General features: G+C 37.6%; 1 protein-coding gene across 2 annotated transcripts in view; it reads left to right on the forward strand.

Moving 5' to 3' along the window:
* Positions 1-23,842, forward strand: part of LRRC49 (leucine rich repeat containing 49) — a 180,039-nt gene that overhangs the window by 91,363 nt on the left and 64,834 nt on the right. For both annotated transcript variants that reach the window (XM_036737270.1, XM_036737272.1), the window contains one exon: positions 13,021-13,168. In XM_036737270.1, the coding sequence (XP_036593165.1) occupies positions 13,021-13,168 (148 nt within the window). The remainder of the gene's footprint in view (positions 1-13,020; positions 13,169-23,842) is intronic.

Raw genomic sequence — 23,842 nt, forward strand, 5'->3', positions numbered from 1 at the left:
CAGCATCCAGGGAAGCTCAACGAGGCGAGCTGAGTCATTCAAAGAAAACAAAGTCCATTCTGGTTACAGATAGGTGACTCTTGGTTTTAATCCTAGCTCCATTGACCTCCAGAATATCATATTCCAAGCCCTTTGATCTCTTAATGTAGAAGCTGCTAGATCTTGGGTTATTCTGATTGTGTTTCCACAGTACTCAAAGTGTTTCTTTCTGGCTGCTTGCAGTATTTTCTCCTTGATCTGGGAGCTCTGGAATTTGGCAACAATATTCCTAGGACTTTTCTTTTTGGGATCTTTTTCAAGAGGCAATCTGTGGATTCTTTCAATTTCTATTTTACCTTCTGACTCTAGAATATCAGGGCAGTTCTCCTTGATAATTTCTTGAAAGATGATATCTAGGCTCTTTTTTTTGTTCATGGCTTTCAGGTAGTCCAGTAATTTTTAAATTATTTCTCCTGCATCTATTCTCCAGAGCAGTGGTTTTTCCAATGAGATATTTCACATTGTCTTCCATTTTTTCATGCCTTTGCTTCTATTTTATAATATCTTGATTTCTCATCAAGTCACTAGCTTCCACTTGCTCCAATCTCATTTTTAAGGTAGTATTTTCTTCAGTGGTCTTTTGGACCTCCTTTTCCATTTGGCTAATTCTGCCTTTCAAGGCATTGTTCTCCTCATTGGCTTTTTGGAGCTCTTTTGCCATTTGAGTTAGTCTATTTTTTAGACTATTGTTTTCTTCAGTATATTTTTCAGTATTTTTTAGGCCTCCTTTAGCAAGTCATTGACTTGTTTTTCATGGTTTTCTCGCATCCTTCTCATTTCTTTTCCCAATTTTTCCTCTACTTCTCTAACTTGCTTTTCCAAATCCTTTTTGAGCTCTTCCATGGCCTGAGACCAGTTCATGTTTTTCTTGGAGACTTTTGTTGTAGGCTCTTTGACTTTGTTGACTTCTTCTGTCTGTATGTTTTGGTCTTCTTTGTCACCAAAGAAAGAATCCAAAGTCTGAGACTGAATCTGGGTGTGTTTTTGCTGCCTGCCATATTCCCAGCCAACTAACTAGACCCTTGAGTTTTTCAGTGGGGTATGACTGCTTGTAGAGTTTAGAGAACTATGTTCCTCGCCTGGGGGGATGTGCCAGCTCTGCCACACCATAACTCCTCCTTCCCCAAGAACCCCCAACCTGGACTGGACTTAGATCTTCAGCAGACTCTTCACTCCTGCTGTGATCCACCACTTAATTCCTCCCACCAGGTGGTCCTGGGGCCGGAAGCAACTGCAGCTGTACTTCTGTAGCTGCCTCACCTCTGCTGCCCCGGGGGTGGTGGCCGAACCTCGAACTCCTTCCACTCCCACAGCTTTTCCCACTAACCTTCTCCACTGTCTTTGGTGTTTGTGGGTTGAGAAGTCTGGTAACTGCCACAGCTCACTGATTCAGGGCGCTAAGGCACACTCCGCCCGGCTCCTGGTGTGGTTGGTCTCCTCCGCTCCCCTCTGCTCCCAGCTCCGTGCAGGATAGACCTCACCCAGAGACCATCCAGCCTGTCCTGGGCTGGAGCCCTGCTTCCCTCTGCTGTTTTGTGGGTTCTGCAGTTGTATAATTGGTTCAGAGCCATTTTTTATAGGTTTTTGGAGGGACTCAGCAGAGAGCTCACACTAGTCCCTGCTTTCCAGATGACATCTTGGCTCCGCCCCCCACCTTTTTCATTTTTGACATTGGTAATATGGTTTTCTTTTTTAATCAAATTAATCAAGGGTTTAATATATATTATTGTTTTCTCCCATAAAACCAGTTCCTAGTTTTATTTATCAGTTCAATATCTTTTTTTTTTTACTTTCAATTTTATTAATTGCTTCTTTGATTTTCAAGATCTCTATTTTGGTGTTTAATTGGATTTTTTAAAATTGCATACCCAATATGTTGATTTGCTCTTTCTCTTTTTTATTGATACATAAATGTTTAAAGATATATTTTTTCCAAAGTACGCATTTGGCTGCATCCCACAAATTTTGGTATGGTCTCATTGTTGTCATTTTCTTAAATGAAATTACTGATTATTTCTATAACTTGTTCTTTTGCCCATGCATTCTGTAGGATTAGATTATTTAGTTTCCAATCAATTTTTAATCTGTGTTTCCAAGGTCCTTTATTGAATGTAATTTTTATGGCATTATGGTTCCTGAAGGGTGCTTTTAATATTTCTGCAATTTTTTGTGAGTTGTTTATGCCCTAATACATGGTCAATTTTTGTGAAGGTACCATGTACAATTGAGAAAAAGGTATTTTCCTTTCTGTTCTCATTCATTTTTCTCCAAAGGTCTATCATATCTAACTTTTCTGAAATTCTATTCATCGCTTTATTTATTTTATGATTAGATTTATCTAGGTCTGAGAGAGTAAAGTTGAAGTCCCCTCACTCAGTGGGCCCCTCTTCCCCACATACCTTCTTCCTTCTTTGAACCAATTTAGACAAGAGCGAGTATAGTTTAGTATTTCCTCTTGTAACTCCTTTAACTTTCCCTTTAAGAATTTGGATGCTATGCCATTTGGTACATTATATTGTTTTTGTTCATTTGTTTCAATCGTGTCTAACTCTTTGTGACCTTACTTGACAAATGGTAAAAATAGTGGTATGGTTTGCCATTTTCTTTCTCTAGTTCATTTTACAGTTGAGGAAGTTGAGGCAAATAGGGTTAAGTGACTTGACCAGGGATAGCTAGTAAGTGGCTGAGGCCAGATTTGAATTCAGGTCTTCTTCACTCCAGGCTCAGCACTCTATCCACTGTGTCACCTAACTGCCCATTTGGTGCATATATATATTTAGTATTGATACTGTTTCATTATCAGTGTTACCTTTTAGCAAATGTGGTTTCCCTGCTTATTTCTTTTAATTAGATCTATCTTTGCTTTTGCTTTTTCTAAGATTATGATTTCCACTCTTGCCTTTTTTACCTCAACTGAAACACCACAGATTCTGCTCTAGCCCCTTATTTTAACTCTGTATATATTTTTCTGTTTCAAGTGCGTTTCTTGTAAACAACATGTTATGGGATTCTGGTTTCAGATCCATTTTGCTGTCTACTTAGTTTTATGGGTGAATACATCCCATTTGTATTCACAGTTATGATTACTAACTGTGTATTTCTCTCCATCCTATTTACTTCTGTTTATCCTTCTCTCTTTTTACTCTGTCCCTCTTCAAAAGTCTGTTTTGTTTCTGACTACTACCTGCTTTAATCTACCCTCCCTTTTGTCAACCCACCCCTCCTTTCTCTTATCCTTTTCCCTTCCTACTTACCTGTTGGGTAAGCTAGATTTCTGTACTAATTGGATGTGTGTATGTATGTGTTTGTGTGTATACATACATACATTCATATATGCTTATATATGTGTGTATATACATGCATACCTTGTATATATATTTAGGGCAGCTAGGTGACTCGGTGGTTATTGTGCTGGGCCTGGAGTCAGGAAGACTCATCTTCCCAAGTTCGTATCTGGCTTCAGACATTTACTATCTTATATGACTGTGGTCAAGTCACTTAATCCTATTTGCCTTGGTTCCTCATCTGTAAAATGAGCTGGAGAAGGAAATGGCAAGCCACTTTAGCATCTCTACCAAGAAAACCCCACATAAGATCCCAGAGAGTCTGACAAGACCAAAAAATGACTAAATAGCAATACATGCCCGTGCGCACACGCACACGCACACACTCTCTCTCTCTCTCCCTCTCCCCCTCTCTCCTCCTTCTTTGAACCAATTTAGGTGAGAGTGAGGTTTAAGTATTGCCTACCACTTCTCTCCCTATTTTTCCCTCTGCTGTAAAAGTTCTTACTTGTGTGCCTCTTTTATGTGAGATGATCTTCCCCATTCTTCCTCTTCCTTCCCCCTTCTCTCAGTCCATCCCTTTTTCTCATTCCTTCACATTTTTTGAGATTATCCCAACAAAATCAACTCATATCTATGCTTTCTGTCTAGATAGACCCTTTGTAACTACACTAATAATAATAAAGCTCTTTGAACTGACATGTATCATCTTTCCATATATTAATGTAAACGGTTTAACTTTTTAAAATCCCTTGTAATTTTTCTTTCATCTTGTGTTTGAATATCAAATTTTCTATCCATCTCTGGTCTTTTCATCAGGAATACGTGAAAGTCCTCAATTTCATTAAATGTCCATTTTTTCTCCCTGAAAAATTTTACTCAGTTTTGCTGAGTGTATTATTCTTGGTTTTAATCCTAGCTCCTTTGCCTTCTAAAATATTATATTCTAAGCCTTCTGATCCTTTAACATTGCAGTTGCTAAATCTTGTATGATCCTGACTGTTGCGCCATAATACCCGAATTGTTTGTTTCTGGCTGCTTGCAGTATTTTCTCTTTGATCTGGTAGCTCTGGAATTTGTTTATAATATTCCTGGGAGTTTTCGTTTTAGGTTCACTTTCAGGGGATGATTTTTAGTTTCCTTTAATTTCTATTTTACCTTCTGGACAGTTTCCTTTATAATTTCTTGAAATATGATTTATAGGATCTTTTAAAAATTATTGCTTTTAGGTAGTCCAGTAATTCTTAAAGTGTCTCTTCTTGGTCTGTTTTCTAGGTTACCTGTTTTTCCCATGAAGCATTTGACATTTTCTTCTATTTTTTCTTTCTTTTGATTTGAGTTTATTGTTTCTTGATGTCTCGTGGAGTCAGTAGTTTCCATTTGTCCAGTTCTAATTTTTGAGGAATTATTTTCTTTGGTGAGCCTTTGTACCCTTTTATTTTATTATTTGACCAATTCTGATTTTTAAGTTCTTTCCTTCAGTGGATTTTTGTACCTGTCTTTCCATTTGACCAGTTCTGGTTTTTAAAGAGTTTTTTTCTTCAGTGGATTTTTGTGCCAACCTCATCAGTTCTCTTGGGCTGAAAAAATGTCTCACTCTGACCTTTTCTTCACTGTGCTTCTTCAGAATTGAATTTCTTGCATTATTTTAAAGTTGTTTGGAGGGAAATGTTGGGAGAGTTTCGATGGGTGGTTATGTCTAGTCTGTCATCTTGGCTCCATACCTTTCTGTTTAATAAATTCTGAATAATTTCCTTCCTTCCTTCCTTCCATCTTTCCTTCCTTCCTTCCTTCCTCCCTTCCTTCCTTCCATCTTTCCTTCCTTCCTTCCTTCTTTCCTTCCTTCCTTCCTTCCCTTCTTCCTCCCTCCTTCCCTCCCTCCCTCTTTCATACTTTATACTTTTTATAAAATTTTGTAATTTTAGGCATTGTATGATTTAATATCTAACTACATACTGTGGTGATTCTTTTCTATTGATTGTATTAGTCCCTACTGCCTCCTCCCTCCTCCACCTCACTCCAAGTTCCTGTGAATAAGGTTTTGTCTTTTTCTACTTCTGTACTTAATAGTATGTAGGGCTACTAATTAATCAACAGTGAAGAAATTGGGTTTGGGTAAATGCATTTTGTAGTCCATAACCCATTGGTATGAAAGAATTAATAATCACCTAATATCCAAAGCACTTAACCTATTTTTTTGGTAAGTAATTTACTAACTGGGATGATTAGCTTTTATTTGAGAATCACATGAATAAAATATCTAGTATCTGAATATTTTAGTGTATTTATCTGTTGTTGTTGATATGCTTTTTTTTATACCAAGTAATCAACATGAAGTCATCTGATAATGTTAATTTTCCATTTCCAACTTATTAAGTCACTGTCAGTAGAGATAAATTGTCCCTTTCTTTTTCTTACCAGATAGGAAGCAGATGTGGCATTAAGAAAGTAAAATGTTGAGGGAAGGAACAAATACATGAGTAATCTGGGAAAAAGGAATGTCAGGTTTGGGGTTGAATGACAGGCTTTGGAAAAGTGTGCATTTCTCTTTCTGTTACCCTGTAGATCAGGGCTTCTTAACTTTTTTTTGTGTCATGGACTTCTTTGGCAATACAGTAAAGTCTATAGACTGCTCCTCAGAATGTTTTTAAGTGCACAAAATAAAACATGGAGTATTACAGAGGAATAACAATCATGTTGAACTGCAGTTATCAACATATGTGGTTTTTTTAAATGTTTAAGGATCCCAGGTTAAGATGCACTACTGTAGAGACTAGTGGACAAATGTGACATAGAGAGTGTTAGAGCCACCACCATGCTGCTATGATTGTTACATTTCCAGTTATTTTAAAAAATATGGTTACAATATTTTCTGATTAGGTAGCACATTGTAAATTTTCATTAAGGGTATATGTTGTGTGTATTTGAAGAGATGTTTTATTTGGATAGGGAAATCCTTTAATGTAATGATCTACTTTGTCAAAGCATTTCTAGGAATGCCTGGCATGTTTATTGGTAGAATACACTGCAGATGGAAATGAAATTCTATGAACAATCTCCTCTATCAAATATGGATTTATTTTACTAAAGAACACAGACTTAAGTATGGATATCAACAGTAACAGCTGATTTGGGAGTAGTTGGCAGGGCACAGTGCCTTCTGAGGATGACAAAGATTTTTCCATTCTTATCCATTTTTGCTGCACTTCAAATACAGATGCAGAACAGATGGATTTTTATAGGTCATCTAGATTTCCGGAGTTTGTTTAGTTTGTTATGATATACATTTATAAGATAATAACATGTTTTTTCTATACTCAAAATTTTTTTTAAGGATTTGGGGAGGAATTTTTTTTTCTTTTTAGTAATTAATATATAAATTTCATTCTACAAAAGAATACTTGTTAGATGGATCCAGAAACTTTTATATTGTTAATTTCAAACTCTACTTAACACTAAGCAAGTCATAGCCTCTGTCGAGACTTACTTGTAAATTAGCAATTAAGCTACTATTAAACACTACTTGCAATCTAAATGAAACCACATAATTTATACATATGCTTCTGAACTTGCTGAGTCCATCTGCTTGATTGATGAAAAGTAGGAACGTATTCAAGTTCAATTCAATAATGTATTAAGTGACTGCATTGTGCAAAATGCTGAGCATATAAAGGTGAAAAAACCTACACAATCCCTCCTTTCAAGGAGTTTACAGTCTAGTAAGGAGATAAGACAGAAATGCAAATAAGTACCAAAGTTAGACTATAAGCACACAGGAAAGATCAAACAGTGACCTGACATTTAAAGAAAATATCCAAGAGGAGAAGATGATTAATCACTGCCAGATGCTGCTGAGATGTCAAGGAGCTGAGGATTGAGAAAAGACCATTAGATTTGGCAATTAAGAGATCATTGGTAACTTTAGAGGGAGCAGTTTCAAAAGTGACATTGTACTCTACTTTTTTCTAGATGATTGTGTTCTCTTAGACCTAGAGTGCCATTGTACTCTACCTTTTTCTAGAATACTGTATTCAGTTCTGGCACCACTTTTTACAAAGGACATTGGATAATTTGGGGCATGTATAGAGTAGGGCAGGGTAACAGATGATGAAGGGTCTCAATATGTTGCTATAAGGATTGTTTGGAGGAACCAGGGATGTATAGCCTAGAAGGGAGGAACTTGGAGGAGGAAGAGAGTTTTGCTTGCATGTCTTCAAGTATTTGTAATAAAGTAAGCACACACTGCATGGTTAGACTTGTTCTCCTTGTCCCCAAAATGTAGAACTAGGAATAACAGGCAAAAGTAGTAAGAAGCAAATTTTGGTTCATATAGGGAAAACTTTCTAATAATTATAGCCATCGAAAAGTAGAATGGGGGTAGTATGTTCATGGATGACCAAAATTTATCAGGAATGTTATGAATGACCTCCTTGGGGTATATAGTTAGCATTAGAATCTCTGGGTCAAATGGTATGGACATTTTATTCACTTTATTTGCATAATTCCATGGTGCTTTCTGAAGTGGTTGTACTGATTCACAGCTCTACCAACAGTATACTAGTAGGCCTATCTTCCCACAATCCTGTCAGCATTGACTGTTCCCGTGTTTTGTCATTTGTCATTTTGCTGGTCATGAGGTGAAACCTAACAGTTATTTTGATTTGCATTTTTTTTGTTGTTTTTTAGAGAATTCTTTTTCTTTTTCCAATTTGGTATTTTTTAGTTTTCAGCATTGATTTCCACAAGATTTTGAGTTACAACTTTTCTCCCCATTTCTACCCTCCCTCCCATTCCAAGATGGCATATATTCTGATTACCTCATTCCCCAGTCAGCCCTCCCTTCTATCACCCCTTTCCCCTCCCCCACCCGTCCCACTTCCCCTTACTTTCTTGTAGAACAAGATAGATTTCTGTGCCCCATTGCCTGTATATCTTATTTCCCCATTGCGTGCAAAAACAACCTTTTCTTTTTGAGCATCTGCTTTTAAAATTTTGAGTTCCAAATTCTCTCCCGTCCTCCCTCCGCACCCACTCTTCCTAAGAAGGCAATAAATTTGACACAGGCCACACATGTATCATTATGCAAAACACTCCCAAAAATATTCATGTTGTGAAAGACTAACTATATTTCCCTCCCTCCTATCCTGTTCCCCTTTATTCAATTTTCTCCCTTGACCTTGTCCCTTTTCAAAAGTGTTTGCTTTTCGTTACCTCCTCCCCTTATCTGCCTTCCCTTCTATTGTCCCCCCTTTTTTGTTTTGTTTTTGTTTTTGTTTTTTTTTGGAGGAGCAGGCAAGGCAATTGGGGTTAAGTGACTTGCCCAAGGTCACACAGCTAGTGTGTCAAATGTATGAGGCTGGATTTGAACTCAGGTCCTCCTCACTCCAGGGCCAGTGCTCTACTCACTGCGCCACCTAGCTGCCCCCTTGTCCCCCTTTTTTATCCCCTTCCCCCTACTTTCCTGTGGGGTAAGATACCCAATTGAGTGTGTATGTTATTCCCTCCTCAAGTCAAATCCAATGAGAGCAAGACTCACTCATTCCCCCACACCTGCCCCCTCTTCCCTTCCAACGAACTGCTTTTTCTTGCTACTTTTATGTGAGATAATTTACCCCATTCTATCTCTCCCTTTCTCTCTCTCTCAATATATTCCTCTCTCATCCCTTAATTTGATTTTATTTTTTTAGATATCATCCCTTCGCATTCAACTCATCCTGTGTCCTCTCTCTCTCTCTCTCTCTCCATATATGTGTGTGTGTGTGTGTGTGTGTGTGTGTGTGTGTGTGTGTGTGTGTGTATTACCTTCAGCTACCCTAATACCGAGATCTCATGAATTACACACATCATCTTTCTATGTAGGAATGTAAACAAAACAGTTCAACTTTAGTAAGTCCCTTATGATTTCTCTTTCTTGTTTACCTTCTCATGCTTCTCTTGATTCTTGTGTTTGAAAGTCAAATTTTCTATTCAGCTCTCTGTTCTTTTCACTGAGAAAGCTTGAAAGTCCTCTATTTTATTGAAAATCCATATTTTGCCTTGGAGCATGATACTCAGTTTTGCTGGTTTTAATCCTAGCTCCACTGACCTCCAGAATATCGTATTCCAAGCCCTTCGATCTCTTATTGTAGAAGCTGCAAGGTCTTGTGTTATTCTGATTGTGTTTCCACAATACTCAAATTGTTTCTTTCTGGCTGCTTGCAATATTTTCTCCTTGATCTGGGAGCTCTGGAATTTGGCAACAATATTCCTAGGAGATTTCTTTTTGGGATCTTTTTCAGGAGGCGATCAGTGGATTCTTTCAATTTCTATTTTGCCCTTTGACTCTAGAATATCAGGACAGTTCTCCTTGATAATTTCTTGAAAGATGATATCTAGGCTCTTTTTTTGTTCATGGCTTTCAGGTAGTCCAATAATTTTTAAATTATCTTTCCTGGATCTATTTTCCAGGTCAGTGGTTTTTCTAATGAGATATTTGACATTGTCTTCTATTTTTTCATTCCTTTGGTTCTGTTTTATAATATCTTGATTTCTCATCAAGTCACTAGCTTCCACTTGCTCCAATCTCATTTTTAAGGTAGTATTTTCTTCAGTGATCTTTTGGACCTCCTTTTCCATTTGGCTAATTCTGCCTTTCAAGGCATTGTTCTCCTCATTGGCTTTTTGGAGCTCTTTTGCCATTTGAGTTAGTCTATTTTTTAAGCTGTTGTTTTCTTCAGCATATTTTTCAGTATTTTTTTGGGTCTCTTTTAGCAAGTCATTGACTTGTTTTTCATGGTTTTCTTACATCCTTCTCATTTCTCTTCCCAATTTTTCCTCTACTTCTCTAACTTGCTTTTCCAAATCCTTTTTGAGTTCTTCCATGGCCTGAGACCAGTTCATGTTTTTCTTGGAGACTTTTGTTGTAGGTTCTTTGACTTTGTTGACTTCTTCTGGCTGTATGTTTTGGTCTTCTTTGTCACCAAAGAAAGATTCCAAAGTCTGAGACTGAATCTGGGTGCGTTTTTGCGGCCTGGTCATGTTCCCAGCCAACTTACTTGACCTTTTGAGTTTTTCAGTGCGGTATGACTGCTTGTAGAGTAAAGAGTACTTTGTTCCAAGCTTGAGGGGATGCGCTATTGATTTCAGAGCTATTACAGCCAGCTCTGCCACACCAGCACTCCTCCTTCCCCAAGAACCCCCAACCTGCACTGGACTCAGATCTTCAGCAGGCTCTGTACTCCTGCTCTGATCCGCCACTTAATTCCTCCCACCAGGTGGGCCTGGGGCTGGAAGCAACTGCAGCTGTAGTTCTGTGGCTGCCCCACCTATGCTGCCCCCGGGGCGGTGGCTGAACCCTGAACTCTGTCATCCTGTCCCCAGCAGCTTTTCCCAATCACCTTCTTTGTTGTCTTTGCTGTTTGTGGGTTGAGAAGTCTGGTAACTGCCACAGCTCACTGATTCAGGGCACTAGGGCCTGCTCCGCCTGGCTCCTGGTCTGGTTGGTCCACGCAGCCCACACTGGGCTCTGCTCTGCTCCGCTCTGCTCCCAGCTCCGTGCATGATAGACCTCACCAAGCAACCATCCAGACTGTCCTGGGCTGGAGCCCTGCTTCCCTCTGCTATTTTGTGGGTTCTGTAGTTCTAGAATTTGTTCAGAGCCATTTTTTATAGGTTTTTGGAGGGACTTGGTGTGGAGCTCACGCTATTCCCTGATTTCCAGCTGCCATCTTGGCTCTGCTCCACTCGTTAACAAAATTTTATTTTCTCTCCTACCCATTCTCCCTCACCATCGGGGGAAAAAGGCAAACCCTTGTAACAGATATACAAAGTCAAGCAAAACAAATTCCTATAGTGACCATGTTAAAAACGTATATGTCTCATTTTTCAGCTACATCCATAATTTCTCTCTCAGGAAGTAGGTAGCGTGCTTCATCATTGGCCCTCTGGAGCTATGGTTGGTCATTTGTTTCCAGTTTAGTTCAAGACTTAGCTCTAGTACCCCTTCTGGCTCTAGTTTTATGATCATATGATCCTTTTCTAAAGAAACATTAACTAAAGTTTTCTAACTGGCCTTAGTTGTTAATAATCTTTTTCTTCTCAAATTGGTCTTATATTTACTTCTTTATGTACATATTGTATCATTCTGATAGATTGTGAGTCCCTGGAGGGCAGGCAGGGACTTAGGTTTTTATCTTTGTTTACCTAATGACTTAGCATAGTGTCTTACAGATAGTTGGAGCTTAATAAATGTTTATTGAATTAAATAGTTTGGTGTTTCAGAAATCACACAGTGGGAAGGGAGTAATTCCTAGCAAATAGGAATATTTTGAGATGGGGAAAGATTAGCGCTGAGAGTAAAGGAAGATAAAGAAAGTGTACTGAGGCCATTAAGCTCTCTGTTGATATTGAGGAATAATCTAGATTAGGAGGCAGACTGAAGAGAGTGGTACATAAGTAAGATAGGAGGGTTGCTGGTTAGATAGAATTTGGTCAGAGTTACTTGGCCCCAAAGTTCCAGTCAGATGTCTGAGTAATGATCTGCTGTCTTGTGTTGTTCTGATTGTTTTATGTTTATATGTCTTACTAGGTTACAAACTTCCAGCAGAAAGGAAAACAGTTTCTTTTATAAATCAATCTTACGTCTTTTGATTTATGCTTTAGGTCTGTATGCTTTAAGGTCTGTAGAGTGCTTTATATATATATTATTTCATTTGATTCTGACAACAACCCTCTTTAGGTGCTATTATTATCCCCATTTTACGGCTGAGGAAACTGTAGTTCAATGAAATAAGGGCACACAGCCCCACACAGGGACACAGTGTCTGATGGAGAATTTGAACCTGGGTCTTCCCAACCTATTACTATGTCCACTGAATCTACTAGCACTGCTTAGCTACCTTTGTATTTTTTACAGTACTTGATACAGTAATAAACTGCTTTCACAAGGAGAATTTCAATAAATACTTTACTTAAATTAAGGTATGAGTAATTTCCACTGTTTTAAGTCAGGATAGATTAATTTACGTTTCATAGAGTAACACAAGGCAAACTTTCAGAGAGAAAACAGGCAATTTTAAGCATGTGAAGGTACGCAAAGATTAGACAAAGTCTGATTGACAGGCTACAGGCAGAGTTAAGAGAAAAATGAGACCAAATCAAGACTCTCAGGTTCATGTATTGTGCTGTATTTGAACTTTCACTTTGGCAATGAATGGTGAACCTTTTAAGTTATTTATACTGAGTCAATCTAGATTACCTTGCTTGGTCCCACTAAAAGGCAGAATTTCATGGATGTTAGAGATGCATAGCCCAAGTAATGTGGGTCTAAGGCTGCTGTGATTTGTGTTTATCCATGGAAAATCCATGGAAGAGTGGGGGTTTTGCCTCTTTATTCTTGCTTATCCTTTTGCTCTTTTTAGCTATTGTAAAAGACTGAAATGTAATTCTCACCACCCTCTTCCCCTCACCTCAACTGATACAGTCAACAGAAGGCTTCTAGAGCTTTAAGCCCTGAGAAGCTGGAGGTGGGGAGGGGGACCACATCCCTTCTCTATTACTCCATCACAGGTGGTTTCTGGAAAGTGGAAAGACCCATTTAAGTGAACAGGAATAGGAAGTGAAAGGAATAATTAATAAAAGTTAGAGTTAAGCTCCATGAAAATCAAAAGTATTATTTAAAGGTTTAAGAATAATCATATGTTTTTCTTTACTTCTGTAGTTTTGAAGATATTCTGTGCCTTGCTGACTCCACTTCTCTCTCAGACATCACTCTTGATGGCAATCCAATAGCTCAAGAGTCATGGTACAAACACACTATTCTTCAGCATATGATGCAACTCCGCCAGCTGGATATGAAGAGAATCACAGTAAGAAAAGTTCCCTAAAATTTTAACATATTGGTGTGGTTTTTTTTGTTCTAGGTTAAGAAATTGGAATTCTGGATCTTGGTGTGAGATGCCTCTTAATTTAGATGGACTCTGGAAAATAATATGTATTTGTATTCTCTGTAAATATTACAGGGCTTATTTTTTAATATCATTTTCTTTTTCCTCAGTTTTCCCCATTTTATACAGTACTCAATTTGCAATTTAATACTAAATTAAATCTTTTTTTCATTTCACACCGAAATATCTAACTCATAACTTGCCCGTGAGTAAGACCTTTATTGATGCCATCTACTTCAAAAGTAGCCACCTTTCTTTAAAATCTTAATCATATCTGTTCTTATTTTAAGAATTTTCCTTGGTTTCTACATTTTAGATATACTTCATGATCTGACATGTTACGTGTTACAACAAGCATTTGTTAAGCTTCTATTATGTGCCTTTCAGGCTCTGTGCTAAGTGCTTGAGATAAAAAGATAGAGGTAAAATAATCCCTGTCCTCAGTGAACTTAAATCTTTGCAGAGGACATGTATATATGCAACAAAATAGATACAAGGTGATTTACTGAGGGAGGGCACTAGAAGTTGGGAGGGAGAAGTGGATCAAGAAAGACCTCCTGTAAAGTATGATGCTTGAGCCAAGTCTTGAAGAAGCCTAGAGATTCTAAGAGACAGAAATGAGGAGGGACTGCATTCCTTGCAAAAGGGACAGGCAGTGCAAAGTACAGATAGAGGAGGAATCTATGCCATCTATGAAGAATAATAAGAAGGTTCATCTGGCTGAACTGTAGAGAATGTGAAAGGGAATAATATCAAAGTTCAGAAAAGTAGATTGGGGCTAGGGCTCGGTTGTGAGGAGTTCAAATGAAGTTTATGTATACTTTTAGAGGCAGTATTGTCCACTGTAGTTTTTGAAGTCGAGCAGTGTCATTGTCAGAGCTGCCCATTAGGAAAGTTACATCATCAGCTTTATAGATGATGGGTTGGAGTGAGGAGAGATTTGGGGTGAGGAGCATAATAAGGAGGTTTTCTACAGATAAGAGATGATAAAGCCCTGAACTAGAGTGGTGGCTGTATAAGTGAAGATTTGAGGGTGGGAGTGAGGAAAGGAATTTTATAGAGTTAGAAATGACAAGATTTGGTTATTGACTACATACATGAAATGAGTGTGAATAAGGAGTCAAGAATGACAAGAAGAAGGATAGTGCTTTTGGCAATAATAGCAAGCTTGGAAGAGGGTAGGTTTGGGGAAGAACAATAAGCTCTATTTTGGGCATGTTGAATTTGAGATTTTTTAGGACATTTTATTGAAAATGTTTAACAGGTAATTAGTGCTATAGGACTGGAGCTGACCCATGATTCTTCTGCATAGAGATGATAATGAAACCCAAGGGGTCTAATGAGATCATAGAATGAGAGAATAAAAGACAGGGAAGAGAAAATGGCTTAGGACATAGAGCTTTGGAGGTCTACCCATTGGGAGCCAGTGTGGTATAAATGATGCTAGCAAAGGAGACTGAGATTGAAAGGTCAGACAGGAGATAATTAGAAGGAAAACCAAAAGAGAGTAGTGTAATAGAATTACAGAAGGAGAGAATATTTTTTTCTTTTTAAAGAATTTTTAATTTATTTTGTTAAATATTTCCTAATTACATGTAAAAAATTTTAAGTCATCTTAAAAAATTTTGAGTTCCAATTCTCTTCCTTTCTCCTGACCACTCCCCTCCTTGAGAATACAATCAATTTGATATAGGTTGTACATGTACAGTCATACAAAACATATTTCCATGTTAGTCATTGTGAAAGAAAACTTTATTTTAAAGTAAAAAAGAGTATGCTTCAATCTGGATTCAGACTCCATCAGTTCTTTCTCTGGAGATGGGTAGCATTTTACATCATAAGTCTTTTGGAATTATCTTAGATCTTGATATTACTGAGAATAGCTAAGTCATTCCCAGTTGATCATCATATAATATTGCCGTTACTATGTACAATGTTCTCCTGTTTCTGCTCACTTCACTTTGCATCAGTTCATGTAAGTCTTTCCAGATTTCTCTGAAAGCTTGTCATTTCTTATAGTACAGTAGTATTCCATCACAATCATATACCACAGCTTGCTTAGCCATTCCCCAATTGATGGGCGTCCCCTCAATTTCCAATTCTCTGCCATCACAAAAAGAACTGTTATAAATATTTTTTGTACATATAGATCCTCTGCCCCCTTTAAAAAAATCTCTTTGCAATACAGACCTAGTAGTGCTATTGTTGGGTCAAATGGTATGGACAGTGTTATAATCCTTTGGGAATAGTTCCAAATTGCTCTCCAGAATGGTTGGATCAGTTCACAGCTCCACCAATAGAGTATTAGTGTCCCAATTTTCCCACATCCCCTCCAACATTTGTCATTTTTACTTTCTTTCATACTAGCCAATCCTGATAGGTTTTTAGTGGTACCTCAGAGTTGTGTTACTTTGCAAAAATGTTTTCCCTGGTTTTCTGTTTTCCTTCTGACCTTAGCTGCATTAATTGTGTTGGTGCAAAAACTTTTTAATGTAATCAAAATTACCCATTTTTTAAACCATAATGCTGTTTATCACTTGTTTGGTCATGAATTTGTCCATTATCCATAGCTCTGATAGATAAACTATTCCATGCTTGCCTAATTTGCTTGTGATATTATCTTTTTATGTCTAAATCATGTATCCATTTTGATCTTAACTTGGTAAACAGTTAATCTGCTATCTATACCTAGTTTCTGTCAAACTGCTTTCTAGTTTTTCCAGTAGTTTCTGTCAGTAAGTCAGTCTGTCTAGTAAGTTCTTGTCTCAAAAACTGGTATCTTTGCATTTATCAAACACTAGATTACTGTGGTCATTACTTGCTGTGTATAGTGTGCCCCACCTGTTCTACTGATCCATCTCTCTATCTCCTAGCCAGTACCAGATCTGGGGATTTTTTCTTTAGGAGCTCATTGATAGCTTGTTCAATTTCTTTTTTTAAGATTGGATTATTTAAGTCTTCTATTTCCTCTTCTGTTAACGTAGGCAGTTTACATTTTTGCAAATATTCATCCATTTCATTTAGATTGACAGTTTTACCGGAATATAATTGGGCAAAATAATTCCTAATAATTGATTTAATTTCATATTAATTGCTGTTTTTTTAAACTTTTGATTGATACTAGTAATTTGGTTTTCTCCCTGTTTTTAATCAAATTAACCAATGGTTTATGTATTTTATTATTTTTTTTTCATAAAATGAGGCCTAGTTTTATTTATTAGTTTAATGGTGATTTTTTTTTAGTTTCAATTTTTTGTTAATCTAGAAGAGCCTATTCAAGAGAAGGTGGTCAACAGTGTCAAATACTGCTGAAAGAATTAGAAGGCAGAACCAAGAAAAAGCAGTTAGATTTGACAATTAAGAAGTCATTGGTAATTTTGGAGAGATTCATTTCAGTTGAATGATGAGGTTAGAAGCTACATTGAAAGGGACTGAGAAGTGGATGACGACTATTGGTTCTACACAACTGCATTTCTCAATCTATTGAGAAATATTTAGAGAGAAATTATTGCCTAATCAATAGATATTGCACCCAGTGTCAGAAAATCTGAGTAATTCTGTGTTCTTAAAACCAATGTGTTTCATCTGAAAAATGGGCATAATAATAATTGCTTTTTTCTGCCATACTAGATTGTGGGAGAATATGTATATGTATTGTGTGTGTGTGTGTGTGTGTGTGTGTGTGTATGTGTATGTATATATATATATATTATATATATATATATATTTACTTCTACATATGTGTATATGAGGCTCTAATAATTGTCCGTTAAGCACAATTTTTGATTACTTTCCAAGTTTCATGTGCTTAATCTTCACAAAGACCAGGAAGCACAGTTCTTAAATACTCCTCAAATTAATAAACAGTCTGTTGTGAAGGCCTAGACTTTCCATGGCTGTTGGGCCTGGAGATTATGCTTACCTCTAAATACATGGTTATACAAACTCAATGATCAGGCATTTTAAAAAGTTCTCATCTGTTGCCATTTTAGTGTTTTCTTTTTTTCCCCACTGTCTTATTATTTATTTATTTAATATTTTAGTTTTCAGCATTGATTTTCACAAGAGTTTGAATTACAAATTTTCTCCCCATTTCTACCCTTCCCCCACTCCAAGATGGCATATATTATGATTGCCCCGTTCCCCAGTCACTGCACTCCCCCCCAATCCCCTTTTCCCTTACTTTCTTGTAGGGCAAGATAGATTGTTGCATGCAAAAACTTTTTTTTGAACATCTGCCTTTAAAACTTTGAGTTCCAAATTCTCTCCCCTCTTCCCTCCCCACTCACCCTCCCTAAGAAGGCAAGCAATTCAACATAGGCTACATGTGTATCATTATGTAAAACCCTTCCACAATACTCATGTTGTGAAAGACTAACTATATTTTGCTCCTTCCTATCCTATCCCCCTTTGTTAAATTTTCTCCCTTGACCCTGTCCCTTTTCAAAAGTGTTTGCTTTTGATTACCTCCTCCCCCCATCTGCCCTCACTTCTATCGTACCCCCTTTTTTATCTTCTTCCTCCTTCTTTCCTGTGGGGTAAGATACCCAATTGAGTGTGTATGTTATTCCCTTCTCAGGTCAAATCCGATGAGAGCAAGATTCACCCCTTCCCCCTCACCTGTCTTCTCTTCTCTTCCTACAGAACTGCTTTTTCTTCCCACTTTTATGTGAGATAATCTACCCCATTCTATCTCTCCCTTTCTCCCTCTCTCAATATATTCCTCAATCATCCCTTAGTTTGATTTTATTTTTTTAGATATCATCCCTTCACATTGAACTCACCTTGTGCCCTCTGTCTCTCTCTCTCTCTCTCTCTCTCTCTCTCTCTCTCTCTCTCTATATATATATATATATATATATATATATATATATATATATATTTATATGTATATTCCCTTCAGGTACCCTAATACTGAAGTCTCATGAATTATACACATCATCTTTCCATGTAGCATTGTAAACAAAACAGTTCAACTTTAGTAAATCCCTTATTATTTCTCTTTCTTGTTTACCTTTTCATGTTTCTCTTGATTCTTGTGTTTGAAAGTCAAATTTTCTATTCAGCTTTGGTCTTTTCACTGAGAAAGCTTGAAAGTCCTCTATTTTATTGAAAGTCCATTTGCCTTGGAGCATGATACTCAGTTTTGCTGGGTAGGTGATTCTTGGTTTTAATCCTAGTTCCACTGACCTCCAGAATATCATATTCCAAGCCCTTTGATCCCTTAATGTAGAAGCTGCTAGATCTTGTGTTATCCTGATTGTGTTTCCACAATACTCAAATTGTTTCTTTCTGGCTGCTTGCAATATTTTCTCCTTGATATGGGAGCTCTGGAATTTGGTGACAATATTCCTAGGAGTTTTCTTTTTGGGATCTTTTTCAGGAGGCGATCAGTGGATTCTTTCAATTTCTATTTTACCCTCTGGCTCTAGAATATCAGGGTAGATTTCCTTGGTAATTTCTTGAAAGATGATATCTAGGCTCTTTTTTTGATCATGGCTTTCAGGTAGTCCAATAATTCTTAAATTATCTCTCCTGGATCTATTTTCCAGGGCAGTGGTTTTTCTAATGAGATATTTCATATTGTCTTCCATTTTTTCATTTCTTTGGTTCTGTTTTATAATATTTTGATTTCTCATCAAGTCACTAGCTTCCACTTGCTCCAATCTAATTTTTAAGGTAGTATTTTCTGCAGCAGTCTTTTAGACCTCCTTTTCCACATGGCTAATTCTGCCTTTCAAGGCATTCTTCTCCTCATTGGCTTTTTGGAGCTCTTTTGCCATTTGAGTTAGTTTATTTTTAGGGTGATATTTTTTTGGGTCTCCTTTAGCAAGTCATTGACTTGTTTTTCATGGTTTTCTCCGCATCATTCCCTTTTTTCTTCCCAATTTTTCCTCTACTTCTCTAGCTTGCTTTTCCAAATCCATTTTGAGCTCTTCCATTGCCTGAGACCAGTTCATATTTTTCTTGGAGGCTTTCGATGTAGGCTCTTTGACTTTGTTGACTTCTTCTGTCTGTATGTTTTGGTCTTCTTTGTCATCAAAGAAAGATTCCAAAGTCTGAGTCTGAATCTGAGACCATTTTCACTGCCTGACCATGTTCCCAGCCAACTACTTGACCCTTGAGTTTTTTGTAGGGGTATGACTGCTTGTAGAGTAGAGAGTACTTTGTCCCAAGCTTGAGGGGCTGTGCTGTTGCTTTCAGAGCTATTTCTACACAGCAAGCTCTGCTACACCAGCACTCCTCAACCCCAAGAACCACCAACCCAAACTGTGACTCAGATCTAAGTAGGCTCTGCACTCCCATTCTGATCCATCACTTAATCTCTGCCACCAGGTGGGCCTGGGGTCGGGAGCAACTGCAGCTGTATTCCTCAGAGCTGCACCACCTCTGCTGCTCCCGGGGCGGTGGCCGAACCCCAAATTCCTTTTACTCTGTCCCCTCAGTTTTTCCCACTAACCTTCTCTGTTGCATTTGGTGTTTGTGGGTTGAGAAGTCTGGTAACTGCCACAGCTCACTGATTCAGGGCGCTAGGGCCTGTTCCACCCAGCTCCCAGGTTGGTCCAGGCGCGGCCCATGCTGGGCTCTGCTCTGTTCTGCTCCCAGCTCCATGTGATAGACCTTCCCCATGACCATCCAGGCTTTCCTGGACTGGAGCCCTGCTTCCCTCTGCTATTTTGTGGGTTCTGCAGTTCTAAAATTTGTTCAGAGCCATTTTTAATAGGTGTTTGGAGGGTCCTGGCAGAGAGCTTTAGGCAAGTCCTTGCTTTCCAGCCACCATCTTGACTCCGCCCATTTTAGTGTTTTCTAAGGGCTTGTTCTACCCCAAAACATTTAGGAAAGAGCAATATTTAAATAAAAGAAACTATTAATAATATTACAAGCTAGATAAAGAAAAGAAAAGAAAAGAATTGTTCGCCTCAGAGGATTCTTTTCCTAGATGAGCTCTGAATGCTGTGGGGATCTCTCAACAGAGATTCGGTTGACAATAAGTTACTGTCTCAATCCAAGTGAGAAACCAGGCTATCCTGGGTAAAAATCCCTCCAATGAATGAGTCCTTGCAGTAATAGAGCAACTCAAAATGGAATTATTCAATGGATTTGTGAAATATATAGGACAATGCAAATGCAGGTCCATGTGAAAATTACTCCAGTGTATCCCTGTATCATATAAAGCAGCTTAGAGTTTTTCCAGTGAATCCCTGTAATAGTCAAAATATAGGCACAGGCTTAACCCACACCAGGGCTAGCTCAAAACAAATAAGCTAACCCAACAAGTCAAATAAGTTGCTAAGATGTGTGGGGTTTCCAGAAGGGATTGAATTTTTCAGGTCTATTAGAGATCAGCCCCTTCAAATACTGAACAACTGTACCCCCCTCCCCAATCTTTATCCTTTGCCTCCAAGACTCATTTGACATGGATTGAGCATAGTCAGGACATGCATTAGGGCATAAAAACTTCACAACCAAATGCAAAAAAAGCAAAAATATTAAAGGCATCTTTTTTGAGTAATAATGCAATAAAAGTTACGTTCAAATAGGGTTGTGGAAACATAGATTAAAAATCAATTGGAAACTAAATAATCTAATACTAAAGAATGAGTGGGTCAAAGAACAAGTCATAGAAACAATCAATAATTTCATTAATAAGAATGATAACAATGAGACAACATACCAGAATTTATGAGATGCAAGCAAAGTGGTATTTAGGGGGAAATTTATATCTCTAAATACTTAGGTATAGGTATATTATAGACCAACATCTCACACTATATACCAAGACAGTGTCAAAATGGGTACATGATTTATATCAAGGGTGATACCATAAGCAAATTAGGAGAGCTTGAAATAGTTTACCCATCAGATCTATGGATAATGGACAAATTCATGACCAAACAAGTGATAAAGAGCATTAGGGGATATAAAATGGATAATTTTGATTACATTAAAAAGTTTTTGCACGAACAAAACTACTGCAGCCAAGATCAGAAAGAAAGCAGAGAACTGGGGAAAATTTTTATAACAAGTTTTTAAAAGATATAGAGAACTGAGTCAGATTTATGAGTATGAGACATTCCCCAATTGATAAATGGTCAAAGGATATGAATAGCCAATTTTCAGACAAAGAAATCAAAGCTATCTCTAGTCATATGAAAAATGCTTAAATCACTATTGATCAGAGAAATGCAAATTAAAATAACTCTGAGGTACCACTTGACATTTATCAGGATTGGCTAAAAGGACAGAGAGGGCAAATGACAAATGTTGGAGGGGATGTGGGAAAATTGAGATACTAATGCACTATTGGTGGAGCTGTGAACTGATCCAACCATTCGGGAGAGCAATTTGGAACTGTGCCCAAAGGACCATAAAACTGTCCATACCCTCTGACACAACAATAGCACTACTAGGTTTGTATTCCAAAGAAATGAAAAAAGAAGCGTGTGGGGGGTTGGGGGGACCCTATATGTCCAAAAATATTTATAGCAGCTTTTTTTGTGGCAGCAGAGAATTGGAAATTTAGGGGCTGGCCATCATTTGGGGAATGGCTAAGCAAGTTGTGGTATATGATTGTGATGGAATACTACTGTGCTATAAGATGATGCTTTCAGAGAAACCTGGAAAGACTTACATGAACTGATGCAAAGTGAAGTGAGTAGAACCAGGAGAACATTGTACCAGTAACAGCAATATCATATGTTGATCAACTGGGGATGACTTAGCTATTAGTAATATAAAGATCTAAGACAGTCCCAAGGGATTTATGACGAAAAATGCTATCTCTCTCCAGAGAAAGAACTAATGGAGTCTGAATGCAGAGTAAAGCATACTCTTTTTTCCTTTTTTTCTTTTTTCATGTTTTTGGGTATGTTTTCTTTCACAACATGACTAATATGGAAATGTTTTGTATGACTTAACATGTATAACCTATATCAAATTGCTTGCCTTGTCAAGGAGGGGAATGGGTGGGACAGGGAGAGAATTTGCAATGTAAATTTTTAAAAAGTGAATGTTAAAATTTTTACATGTAATTGGAAAAAATTCAGTATTTGAAAAAACACTTTTTAAAGGAGGAAGGAAGGTGATCCAGAGGCAGCTTGAAGGCTTTGTCAAAAGTTTGAACCAGTTGATAGAGATAAATACATTGAACCCTGAGGCTGGCTTTTAGGAACTAGAGATATATAGTCTAGAGAAGAAAATCAGTGGAGGGGATTGATCTCTTCAAATATTTAAAGGGCTGTCATATTAAAGGAATATTAAATTTATTCCGCTTGAATTTTTAACTTGTTCCAATTAAACTTGGACAAGGAGCAAAGTATGGAAGCTGGGAAGAGGCGACTTTAGATTTCACATAAAGAGAACTTCCCTAACAATTAGAACCATCCAAAAATGAAATGGGATGTACCAGGTGATAATCACTTCCCTTTCACTGAAGTTCGTGAAGCCAAAGCTAGAAGTGTCCTTGGTAGTTCTGTTGTAGATAGGGTTTTTGTGCAGGTATAGGATAATAACCTGCCCTCTAAAAACCTTTTATAATTGTGAGATGCAGTAATGGGTTAGCCTTCATTAGAGTTACTACATTGAAGTCTGTATGATTGCTCGTTGTGGATGGTGTAGGGGGATCTTTGTCAGGTATGGATTGAAATAGGTTCTAAGAATGCTTTCATCTATGAGATTATGTGATTTGTTATTTGTTGATTGAAATTTATTAGCCTGGATCCCTTACCCATAAACTATAGGTGCTGTACATTTTCTTCCTGTTCTTTATTTGCAGGGAGCTATTTGCAGTATGTCAGGAAGGGCATTTACCCAGGCATGGAGTTGCTTTTCTTACATAGCTGATGCTACACAACCATCTTTAAAGCTCACATAGTCAAGTATTGGAACTGATAACTATGCAGACTACTGACTAAAGAAATCAGTGTGAGACTAATAACAATAATAGTAATAATAACTCAGAACAATTTATGAAGCACTTTTCTCCCAAATAGGCTCATTGAAAGGTAATAAATTTTACTATCCTCATTTTGGCTCAGTGCATAAAATGCTGGGCCTGAAGTCAGGAAGATTCATCTCCCTGAGTTCAAATCTGGCCTCAGATACTTACTAGCTGTGTGACACTGGGCAAGCCACGTAACCCTATTTGTCTTAGTTCCTCATCTGTAAAATATGCTGGAGAAGGAAATAGCAAACCACTTCAGTATCTTTGCCAAGAATACCTCAAATGGGGTCATGAAGAGTCAGATACAACTAAAACAATTGAACAACAGCAAATCCTCATTTTACAGGTAAGGAAACTGAGATGCATAGGGGTTAAATGATTTGCCTTAGGTAAATATTGGAGTCAAGAATCAAAATCAGGTCCTGGTCATGTGCTCTTTCCACTTCTTCATTATGCTTGTTGGAATTGGGGCTGGGGAAGTGCTTCCCCCTGTATGCTCAGGCAATGCTGATTACCTGGAAAGTTACAGAATTAGATGATTATTACATGAAGGCTTAGCTCACATATTGATCAATTTGATTTCCAATGCAAAGCCAATATCAAAAAGTTTTAAACAATTTATTAAAATGGATTGCTGGCCTTTAATTTTCTGT

The sequence above is a fragment of the Trichosurus vulpecula genome, chromosome 8, assembly GCF_011100635.1.
Source record: "Trichosurus vulpecula isolate mTriVul1 chromosome 8, mTriVul1.pri, whole genome shotgun sequence".
NCBI classification, from domain to species: Eukaryota; Metazoa; Chordata; class Mammalia; order Diprotodontia; family Phalangeridae; genus Trichosurus; species Trichosurus vulpecula.